Genomic DNA, 12,581 nt, shown 5'->3' on the forward strand with positions numbered 1-12,581 from the left:
TTGTCTTTAAGGTGCCACAGCACTCGTTGTTTTTGCTCGGACGAAGTTGAGCAGGTAAGAAGAGGGTTTCAATATAAAAATCCAAATAGCATAATAATGTCTGTTCTATTCAGTATAAGTAGTAAAATTCTTGCATGTTCCATTTCCTACTCCCTACATGTGTCTTTCCTAGGAACGTTAAATGTGTTATTTTTTTCTTCCCCCTGATCTTTAATGGTCCTATCTTCTACCTCAGTTATTATCAATCTTTTCGGGCACAGGACCCGTTTGTTCCATTTGGGTAAGTGTTTAAGGCCTTTCATGGCCCTGTAAATAGTCTGGGAGTAGAGGCCCTGGTGTGGTTTCAGTCACTTCCTCTTGGCCTTAGAGGCTTGGACCCTGCCTGTACTCACTCCTGAGTGGTAGTCCCTGCAGCTCCTGTGCTGTGGAACTGGCTGAGCTTAGCTCTTTGCCCCAGACATTGCAACCTCTGGGGTTGCCGTGCTGCCACGGTTTGGCTCTGCCCCCTGCCTAGACCAAATGTGTGTGATTGGAGTTGGCTCATGGGGCTGCAGTGCCACTCACTCACACTTGGCCCACAGTACCCGTCATCGAAGGCAGGGCTACTCAACTTTGGAAGCCCCAGGGGCCACAATGATGCTCACAGCATATGCCAAGGGCCGCAGCTTAGGTGTGGTTTGAATGTACATGCAAATATATATGCAAATAATTTTTCACACTGACAGGCATGAATACAAACGTTAAGGCAGGACTACACAATACACAGACCCCATTTAAATCAGTTCTGCAGATATTAATAACATGCAGTATTTACCTGATTTCTACCCATATGACAGCACTTTTAATGAGTAATGACAGTCCAGGAATTTAATTACTAAAACGCATATCAGCAGAAGACCATTATATTGACTACTTTTTGTTTTGTTTTGGCGCCCAGCCATGGGCCGCATGTTGAGCCCCGTATAAACACAAAATGTACCCTGGGCCGCAAACAAATAGGCTTATACCATAGTTATACCAAATCAGATCATTTGCTGATTGGTGTACTTCTCTAGTTATGTATAGATTACCATAGTATCTGAGCAACCATTGTTGTGTCCTGGTTCTGACAGTGGCCAATATTGGAGAGTATAAAAACAGTCATAATGGATAATTTCATATAATTATATGCCCGTAGGAAAGTTTCTTTCTGGAACTTAGTGGTTCTCTATGTCTCAAAGCATAAGGATTAATAATATCCCTTATAAATGTTTATCCTAACTTGTTTAACTTGGGATGATAGCTATGTGATTCTCATGGGAGTCTAATCCGTTGGTGTTCTTTTCCATAATATCTGAGGCACTGAGATCCACATCTTAACTATGCATTGTATGTACATTTACTTGTACACATAATCTTTTAATTAGTTGTTTTTCAAGTTAATTTGATGCTCCATTTTTCTTGTGTCATGAAATAGAATATGGAGGTGTGCACAGCTGACCTGTTTGCTATTCAAAATGTGATATACTTCTATTATAGCATCTTAGTTGTTTTCTCTTTACACTAAGTAGCCCTAATCTTTTTACTCTCTCCTCATATGGAAGTCTTTCCGTGTCTCTAATTATAGTCAATGCCCCTTCTGGGCCCTTTCTATTTCTGCTTTACCCTTTTTGATATGAGGTGACCGAAACTGAATGCAGTATTTAAGGTGAGCACATACAATCTACTTATAAACAACATTTTATGTTCAGTGCTGTTCTCTTTCTCTGACTTAATATAACCCACCCACTCAGCTACCCACAATGTCGCCTACAGAATTTTCTTGGGTTGCTACAGTTAATCTAGAAGCCATCAATATATGAGAACTATTTGAATGGTCTTTTCCACTGTGCACTGTTGCACATTTGCACTCTGCCCTGTCCTTGCCATAGCTTTGCCTAGCTCTTTTAGATTTTTCTAAAGTTCCTCACAACCCTCTTTAGTCATGACAAGTCTACACACTTTTTTGTGTGTCTATCCTGAATGCTCCTTTCATAGACTTTACCATTCCCACTTCTTGCACTCTCTCAGGCATCTTTTTTAGCATCCCTACAAAGTGTCATGCATTATCCTCAACCACACATAACCTACACTGTTTACACAATGTATACATGCACACAAGCACCCTGGCCCTCATTGAGTCCTTTCTACCTCCATTTCTCCTTTTACACAGTTTGCCATTCTCACCACTCTGTGAAGATTTTAGGAGGTTATACGTAATGTTTCCCTATTAATTAATTCTCTTAAATCCAGACCATACATCTTGACTTTTATCAAACTCTCCTGTTCCTTGTCTCTGTAGGTGAAACTAACTCTTTTGCAGAGGGACAACACAAAGCGCACAACTTAAGCCCTACAGGAAAAAGATACTCTGTCAGTTATGATGATTATTCTCTACACTGTGTCATGATCCCAGCTCACCACACCTCCAAGGAGAGGTACCCTCCTATACCATCATCCTCCACAATCATGCATGCATATGCTGCATCACTCTCACTTTTCCCCCATGTTTTTGCTTTTCAAACATACCAGTCACTCATTCTACCATCTCTCCCCACCAGGGAGGTGGACCTGCTATTCCAACCTTACAAAAATTGAGGAATTGGAGTGGTTGGAAACTGCTTTTGGCCCTTTCCTTCCAAACTAAGGAGGAAAAAAAAGAATGGAGGAAGAAGGCATGACTTACTTCTCCCTATTTAAAGAGAGAGGAGTAATTCTCTTGTTAAATGAGGATAGCTGGTATAACTGGGGTATTGGTAACCAGTGTAGAATCATCATTCATGGTACATGAGCTTGGTAAATGCCAAGCTTCCTTTAAATGATGTTTGCTTCAATATGAGCTAAAGGCACTTTACAACTGTTAAGTCTGAGCTTTTGGCTTGGGTTTTGTTGTGAGGAGACCAAATAACATTCCCCAACAGTAGTATGTGGCAAGGGCAAACAGCCATACACATTTACTATAGCTAGGGATTTTGTCAGATGGCTTAGAGATTTTTCATATTTGCTATAATAAAGTTGCAGGCTTGTTAGCTACTCATATGGTGAGCACGTGCTGTTGCATGAGCATTATTGGGAGATTTCATATGTTTCTAAAGAGAAAATTTACATGAATGAGTAAAGAGCCTTTTTTTAGTTCATTTCATTTATTGAGGATTATTGTATTTAATGCGTATCCTTTAAAAGTTCAGAGGAAATTTAACAATTGCAGTTGAAAAAAGGAAAATTAACTTGTATAAGTGTCTTCCAACACTTGTAGCTTAAACCATATATTTGCATGGACACTGGCACTGTATATTATGTGAACTCTCTAATGTGATTATTTCCGTTTATTGTAGGTTGCTGCTGAGAATAGTGCTGGCATTGGAGTATTTAGTGATCCTTTTCTCTTTCAAACTGCAGAAAGTGGTAATTTCACTAAACTTCCACTAAGCCCATTTATTCTTACAACGCATGTTTGGTTTTTTTGTTTTACTATAATAATATTAAAAATTATAATGTGTTTAGGAGAAAATCCTGATATTTTCACTGTGTTTACAAAGGGCCTCTCATGTAGTGGAAATAGTGCCATGCATGGTGGAGGCAGGATATAGTGTGTCTTAGTGGGTGTGGCCCCCATTCATTATGTGCTGTGAATCCCAGCTCTGCAGAGGCTCCACATAAGTCCCTGTATAGATGGGTTGCAGGAAATCAAGGCATGGATAGCTGATCAGATACTAAATCAACCCACTAGCCATTTCCTACTACAGTATGGGATCACAAGAGCTATAGTAGAATCAGGATCTTGCATAGCCCCCTTGCACCAACCTCAGCTTCTTGGGTGGGGACAGGGTCTAGCTCTAACAAATATAATACACAGCATTTCTTACTGTTTTTGCCTCTTAATTGGGGATGTAAGCAACTGGTCGACTATCCGATAAGCATAAGCTTATTGGAGAGTTGAGTATTAACTCGACTAGTCGCTTCCCCTCCCCTTGCTGTCTCTGTCAGAGAGAAGCCCCGGGGGGAGGGGGGGAGGGGGAAGCCGGCTTAAAAGCTGGCTCCCCTACAGCACCATCTCCATGGGAGGGGTAGGGATGCAGCGAGGAACTGGCATGAGCGGGGACTGAGACAGTCCCCACTCGCATTGGTTCCCACTGCAATGCTTCAGCCTTTGAAATGTACAAGAGCCTCACGGGTCTCTTGTACATTTCAAAGGCTGAAGTGCTGCAGTGGGAACATGGGACCAGCAGGAACTGCTTGAGTCCCCATTGGCCTCATGCTTCCTGTGGTGCCCCCCCTTTCTATCTCTATCAGATACTTCATCAGTTATGTATCAGAAGGGTAGCTGTATTAGTCTGCATCTGCAAAAGTGACACAGAGTCCTGTGGCACCTTATAGACTAACAGATGTATTGGAGCATAAGCTTTCGTGGGCAAAGACCCACTTTGTCAGATGCATGTATCTGACGAAGGGGGTCTTTGCCCATGAAAGCTTATGCTCCAATACATCTGTTAGTCTATAAGGTGCCACAGGACTCTTTGGGTATGTCTACACTACCCTCCTAGTTCAAACTAGCGGGGTAATGTAGGCATACCGCACTTGCAAATGAAGCCCGGGATTTGAATTTCCCGGGCTTCATTTGCATAAGCGGGGAGCCGCCATTTTTAAAACCCCGCTGGTTCGAACTAGGCTTCCTATTCCGAACTACCGGTACACCTCATTATAAAACTTGTGCTTGTCCTTTACAAAGGGTGAATTTCACTCTCTAGGCATGTCTACACTAGGAATTTATTTTGAAATAATTAAATTTGAAATAATGACTCCAGAAATAACAAAATCAAAATAGCTTGTCCACACTATGGGGGAGCATTGGAATTATTTAGAAATAGTAAGTCCACACTGATTGGAGCCTACCTTGGACTTAGAGCCCCCCGAAGCATTCAGGGGAGAGCACCAAGAAGGTGGAGAGAGTTCCTATGGCAACTTGGTCAGGCAAGCTCCAACATGTGCTTTCAGGGGCTCCTCTCTATGGCCACATCTCACATGCTGCTTCTCCATGGCCTCCCCCCTTGCAGGACACACAATGGATGTGGGGGGTTCTGGTTGCCTTTGTGGATGCCACAGCACTCACAACATGGAACCAGAGCTACTTTAAACCAGTGCCAGGCTCACAGACCTCGCAATGTGCCTCATGGCGCAGCACTTGCAAACTGCCCGCAGGGTGCTCCAGCAGGGCGAGGACCAGCCTGGACCACAGGCCTGGTGATCCTGCTGCTGCAAATACCCCTCAATCCCCTGGACACTGTGGAATGCCACTTCTGCTGTGGGGAGACCAGTTGAGACTGGTGGGACCACATTGTCCTGCAGCTATGGGACGACCAGCAGTGGCTGCGGAACTTCCGTATGTGGAAGGCCACCTTCCTCGAACTCTGCAGGTGGCTTGCCCCTGACCTCAGGCAACAGGACACCCAACTGTGACCTGCCATCCCCATGCAGAAGTGCATTGCCATCGCTCTGTAGAAGCTTGCCATGCCAGACAGCTACTGCTGTGGGCTGTGTTCCTGCGGTTAGCCAAGGCTATCAACAATGTGCTGCTATGCAGGGTTGTCATTCTGGATAACATGGACAGCATCATCAGTGGCTTTGCCACCATGCACTTCCCCAATAGTGGGGTAGGGGAGCATAGATAGCACTCACATTCCCCTCCGGGCCCCTGAATTAGCAGCACTGGATCATCCACACTAATGCTATTTTGAAATAACAATCTCAAAATAAACATTATTCCCCGAGGAAAGCAGGAGTACAGATTTCAAAATAACCAGCTCATTATTTCAAAATAATGGGCTTGGTAGTGTGCACGCTCCACTTATTATTTTGAAATAAGTGTGGGGGCGTATTTCAAAATAACTCCCTAGTGTAGACCAGGGCTCTGTGTGTGGAATTCCCATTAATTTCAACACGAGCTTTATGCGTACTGAATACTGAGCACCTCTGCATCTACTAAAGACAGTTAAAGGTGTTCAGCATTTCATGGTTTCAGACTCTTAAGACTGGAACTTCTGAGATAATTTATCATTTAGGGGGAAAAAACCCATAAATGAGAACTTTCTAAATGGAGCTGTACAAAACTATTTCTTTTCATTTTGCAAATAATTGCATGCAAACATAATGTTGTAATGAGCATATTGTATTTAAATTTAACAGAGGGCAAAAATATACCGTTTTGCCTTATAAAAGCATTACTGCTTCTCAGAAATTGTTTGCACAACTCTACTTACATGTGATTCATTTCAAATAGAAATCCATGGTACAGTTCTAGTTGAAATGATGAAGAAAATAAAGCTTTTTATTAAGCAACTGCATTCTTATATTTGATTCTTTTTTTAAGTATCACAGCTTTGAGAATTAAAAAAAAAATTGTCATCACCACCACCAAGTGGATAATAAACTGGTTACATTTTCATACCTAAAACATGAAAGTTTGTTTTGGATACAAATTATTTGAATAGTTAAAGACACTCTGTTGCAAGTTTTAGATTCATGGATACTAATCATTATGCGTATGTCTAGACTACATTCCTCTGTTGGCAGAGGGATGTAAATTAGGCATACCGAAATTGTTAATGAAGTGGGGATTTAAATATCCTGTGCTGTATTACCATAAAAATGGCCACCGCTTTTTGTCGCCACAGAGCTTTGGCGATGAAAAGCAGCAGTCTAGATGCAGATCTGTCACTCACTAAAGCCTTTGACGACAGATCCTGTATAACTCGTTGTACGAGGCATTAGGGATCTGTCGTTAAAGGCTTTAGTGAATGACAGATCCGTGTCTAGACTACCACTTTTTGTCGCCAAAGATCTGTGGCGACAAAAAATGGTGGCCATTTTTATGCTAATGAAGCGCGGGATATTTAAATCCCCGCTTCATTAGCAATTTCGGTATGCCTGATTTACATCCCTGTGGTGACAGAGGGATGTAGTCTAGACATACCCTATGAGACACATTGGAAAGGAGTAGTATGGAGAGAGAGAAAGAAAATCCAGAAATAAAGCCCCTATTCAATAAAGCACTTAAGAAGGAAAGTTGGAGGATCCTGTCTCTTACTAGTATGGGAGATTTATTATAATGTTGAACATGAATATATTCATTTAAATTAACTCATTTGTCAATACAATCTTGCAATATTTTTAGTTTATGCAATCTGGGTCTGATTTGTAGGCATGGCATTTGAGGTAGTCCTCTGTACTTCCAGATGTTTTCTTGAATCACTCAAGAACTTGTACCCTTTGAGATAAGGATATGTTATATTCTATTTCTATAGTATGAAATGATTTGCTGACTCAGTGGATGCATCAAACTGTTTATTGATACAAAGAAAATTATTTCTTGTTCACACACTATCCTGTTTTGGGAAATTATCAAAAAAAGTAAAATATTAAGTGATCAGTTTTTATTTATCACAATGTTGAGATTTCCCAATCATAATTTTTCATTATTATCGCTTTAAAAAAGAATGGCTCACTTTTATAGTTCAATTTTACTAATTTAAATTTTAAATTTTAAATGAATTTTATATGGTTAATTTATCAGGAGGGAAGAAATCAGATTTTAAAAAAATCTACTTTCTGCTACAGAGCACTGATTTTCCATTTGACAGATTGTACAACATACTTATCTGCACCCCAAAAGACCTCTCCTCCCAAAAAACCCCTCCCAAATCAGTTCATTCAGTTGCAGCAGATTGCCAGATCTCAGTTGCAAAAGTAATTGCTGGATTTCTCCTCCCCGACCCCCCCAGGAAAAAAGATTTTTCAAACAGAAAATGCTGATTCCTCAAAGCCAATTTTGAAACTTTTGCTGTGCAAGTGGCAGTTTCTCAGGTCCAGGTAGAATTTCATCTTTTCCCATGAAAAAATATCCTTCCATTATTATAACCAGTGGCTAAGGCATTCACCTAAGATACAGGAGAGCTGGGAGAACCAATTCATATCCCTGCTCTGCTTCATTCAGAAAAGGGAGTTCACCCCACTTCTCCCACATCCTGGGTAAGAGCCATAACCAACAGGTTATTCTGTTGTCAAGTTCTCATGTTGGAGCTGTTCCACTTTGTATAAATAATGATTCATTGATGTAGGGAGGGAGCCCAGGTGTCCCAGATTTCAGGTGAATTACCTAACCACTGGGCAATAGAGTGAGTCTCTCTGTGTGGCCCAATGAATCTTGAATTATTTATACAAAAGTGGAACAGCTCCAATAGGAGAGATTTAGAAAGAAAGATAGGACTGACTCTGATGCCTAGTGTAAAGCCTTTTCATTTGAAAGCTAGACAAAAAAACAGTATGGAAGAATAAATTTTAAAGGACTTTTCAGTCCTTTAAAATTCATTGGACTGGAGGAATCTTTTAGGTTATGTCAAATGGCAGCGATTCTCAGAGCCCAGGTCAACAGACTCAGGCTTGTTGTACAGTACTAAAATAGCTGTGGAAATATAGTGGTTTGGGCAGGAGCTCAATCCCTGAAACTTAGGGAGAGGATACCAAACTGGGTGGGGTTGCAACTTCTTTGGAGGATAGGGACATAATTCAAAATGACCTTAGCAAGTTAGAGAAATGGTCAGAGGTAAACAGGATGAAGTTTAATAAAGAGAAATGCAAAGTGCTCTACTTAGGAAGGAACAATCAGTTCCATACATACAAGATGGGAAGCGACTGTCTAGGAAGGAGCATGGCGGAAAGGGATCTAGGGATCATAGTGGACCACAAGTTGAATATGAGTCAACAGTGTGATGCTGCTGCAAAAAAAGCAAATATGATTCTAGGTTGTATCAACAGGTGTGTTGTAAGCAAAACTCATGAAGTCATTCTGCCGCTCTACTCTGCACTAGTTAGGCCTCAGCTGAAGTACTGTGTCCAGTTCTGGGCGCCACATTTCAAGAAAGAATGTGGAGAAATTGGAAAGGGTACAGAGAAGAGGGACAAGAATGATTAAAGGTCTAGAGAACATGACCTATGAAGCCAGGCTTCATGAACTGGGCTTGTTTAGTTTGGAAAAAAGAAGATTAAGGGGGGACATGATAGCGGTTTTCAAATATCTAAAAGGGTGTCACAAGGAGGAAGGAGAAAATTTGTTCCTCTTGGTTTCTGAGGACAGGACAAGGAGTAATGGGCTTAAAGTGCAGCAAGGGAGGTTTAGATTGGACATTAGGAAAAAATTCCTAACTGTCAGGGTGGTCAAATGTTGGAATAAATTGCCAAGGGAGGTGGTGGAATCTCCCTCTCTGGAGATATTTAAGAACAGGTTAGATAGACATCTGTCAGGGATGGTGTAGACAGAGCTTGGTCCTGCCTTGAGGGTGGGGGGCTGGACTCGATGACCTCTCGAGGTCCCTTCCAGTCCTTTGATTCTATGATTCTATATGTTTCAGAACTGAGTTCCAGTCTGAGCTACAATGTGTACACAACACTTTTTAGCACCACAGCACAAGTCCCACAAGCACAACTCTTTTGACCTGGGGTCTGAGTCTTGCTATGTAAATGTACCCCGAGTGTAAGAGGAAATATATTCAATATTTTGCTAAGAGAGGCTATCCTTCCTTAACAGCCAATGACAACAAGTGTTTTTATGAGATCACTAGTACAAATTTGTATTTTAAAAGGGAAAATAACCAAACACGATACTTGGAGAGCGCTATATAACTTTTAAAATTTCATAGTTGCGTCACAATACTATAGTGATGATTAATATTAATGTCCAGAAACAAGAAATAGAGCATAAAAAAGGTATCAGGAATAAATAAGGATTAATTGAATATTGAAACTCATTTCACATTAGAAACGTTAATTGTGAAATTGTACGTTTTACTGGTTTTATTTTGTTTCTTAGCTCCAGGTAAAGTGGTGAATCTCACAGTTGAGGCCTTGAATTATTCAGCTGTAAATCTGATCTGGTTTCTGCCTCAACAACCAAATGGGAAAATAACCAGCTTCAAGATTAGTGTGAAACATGCAAGAAGTGGAATTGTAGTGAAAGATGTTTCTGTTAAAGTGGAGGACATTCTAACAGGAAGGTTACCAGAATGTAATGTAAGTGTTAAAAAGCAGTTTAATTAGAGATGGACTTGCAGGATGAAATGTGATTCCACATTGTATGTTGAACACCCCAAAATCTGGGGGGGCCTCTGGAATTTGGTTCAGGTCTATTCCTAATTTTATAATTTAGTTGTAGGTCTTGGTCATTTAGACTGGTGCACTGGGTACAGACTTATCTTTATGTCTGAGCTAGAGCTTGTCAAAATTTTTCTGACAGGACAAAATGCAGTATAGTCAAAATGTAAATGGTTCACAGAAACAAGTTGATGCTGATAAAATTTTTGATATAAAATATTGAAATGTTTATTTTCTCATTTTGTTTATATAATGCTTAAAAGTCTAATCTTGACTTCATTATTTCATTTAATCTCAACTTTATATACATATTAAAATAATGATCCATTGCTATTGAAACATACCTGTGTAAAATGAAACAAAATGATAAAAGTCAAAATGATTTTTGACATCATTGAAATGTTTCAAAATTTCTAAACTGAAATTTTGTTTGGATTTTCAGTTACTCAAAAATGTCATACTTTCAAACTTTTTGTTTTGATTTGGAATGAAAATATGTCTATTTTTTGGAATTTCCTGTGGGTCTGAAATTCCATTTTCCAATAGAGCTCTAGTCTGAGTAGAAGCCCTGTATATTCAAGGCTCCGCATGGCCTGAGTTGGAATTTTCCTAGGATCCTAGAATAAAACCCTGCTTTTGTGACAAGTGCCAGTTATAGTGTCTCCAGGTTGTCAGAATCTTGGTTTCACATTTCATCTGAATGAGGATTTCCAGCATTACAGAGCCTCCTAACATCAAAATGAGTTAATTTAGAACCAACTCAAAAGAAAGAGTGCCACCAATTAAATCATTAGCACCATTTAATGTAGCATCTAGATTTTTCTTGGCCTTTTTTTCTATAGCTGTTGATCAGATTCAACCTTTTCTAGCTTGATCAGCTTCATTTGGATTTACAATACAGAAGGGCTACGTCTATACTGCACTCTGTTGCGGAAGAAAATATGCAAATGAGGCAAAGCGGTGAATATCACCACACCTCATTTGCATACTTAATCTACATGGCTTCTTTTTGTGCAAAAACCCTCTCTTGCGCAAGTCATTCTGCTGCTTTTTTTCAGGCAGAACGGCTCTTGTGCAAGAGAGGTTTTCACACAAAAAGGAGCAGTGCAGACAGCTCCTTTTTGCTCAAAAGCCCCTTGCACAAAATGGTGGCTCATTAAGTATGCAAATGAGGTGCTGTGATATTCACTGCATTGCCTCATTTGCATATTTTCTTGCACAAGAGAGCACAGTATAGATGTAGCCTAGGACATTACTAATGTGTTTCACTTACTTGGAGGCTCGTGAAACAGAGTGATTGAATACTAGAAACCAAATCTGGCAGTTTCATCAACACTAGAGCTTTGGTTCAATTTAGCCATTTTTGATACTGTTAGTATATTTTAATATGTGATGTAGAATCAGGCATCAAATAGTGGAGTGAACTGCATCTTCTACATGGCTAATAATGCTATCAGGGGAAGGATGATCACAAGCTACATTTAGAAAATTTAGAAAAGACAAACTAATTTTCAACTAACACGAGCAGGACCATGGCACCTTAGAGACTAACAAATGTATTAGGTCATGAGCTTTCATGGGTAAAACCCACTTCATCCATCTATCCTTTAATGTAGGGACTATCCGGATTGGATAAATGAACAGAAAACAGACTCAGGAATGGTAACACACAAAAACCTATAGGGGAACATTTTAGCCTCCATGGACATTCAGTAATGGATTTAAAAGTAGTCATTCTTCTACAAAAGAATGTTATTGCCCAATTACAGAGGGAGACATAAACTGAAGTTCATTTGCAAGTTAAACACCATTAACTTAGCCTTGAATAAAGATCTTAACTGGTTAATGCATTACAAAGTCAACTTTCCCACCTTTGATATTGGCATTCACATACTATGATTGAGACACATGCAGCCTGATTTAATTAGGTTCAATAACCCCCTTCCTACAATTGACAATAAACTTCTTTTGCTGTTATATATACCCTGGATTCTGAAATTTACAATCCAGTTCATCTAATGAAGAGGGTATTACCCATGAAAGCTCATGACCTAATAAATGTTAGTCTAAGGGTATGTTTATACTGCATGCTTATTTCAAAATAAGCTATTCTGGAATAGTTATTCTGAAATAGCTTATTTCAAAACAGCATGTCTACACTGCAGGGAAGCCTCAAAATTAGTCTGAGGCAGGCTTCCCTAATGTAGACATGCTATCTCGATTTAGAACCACAGGAGGCACTGGCGAGAAATAACACAGAATGGTCCTTTGACATAGCAGCAGTGGAGCATCTATACACGCCTTATTTCGAAATAGCTGTTTTGGAATAGGTGTTATTCCTTGTAAAATGAGGTTTACAGATTTCAGAATAAGCCATCTGTTACTTCAAAATTATTTTGAAATATTGGAATGGCTAGTTA

At 40.0% G+C, this 12,581-nt stretch overlaps 1 protein-coding gene across 11 annotated transcripts in view; it reads left to right on the plus strand.

Moving 5' to 3' along the window:
* PTPRQ (protein tyrosine phosphatase receptor type Q) overlaps positions 1-12,581 on the plus strand; it is a 209,920-nt gene that overhangs the window by 52,455 nt on the left and 144,884 nt on the right. For all 11 annotated transcript variants that reach the window (XR_012904907.1, XM_075932438.1, XM_075932405.1 and 8 more), the window contains exons 22-23: positions 3,354-3,423; positions 9,881-10,080. Coding sequence is in view for 10 of the 11 variants with exons in the window: in XM_075932438.1 (XP_075788553.1) it covers positions 3,354-3,423; positions 9,881-10,080 (270 nt within the window). In the remaining variant the exon portion in view is untranslated. The remainder of the gene's footprint in view (positions 1-3,353; positions 3,424-9,880; positions 10,081-12,581) is intronic.

Source organism: Pelodiscus sinensis, chromosome 1 (genome assembly GCF_049634645.1).
Source record: "Pelodiscus sinensis isolate JC-2024 chromosome 1, ASM4963464v1, whole genome shotgun sequence".
In the NCBI taxonomy this organism is placed as follows: Eukaryota; Metazoa; Chordata; order Testudines; family Trionychidae; genus Pelodiscus; species Pelodiscus sinensis.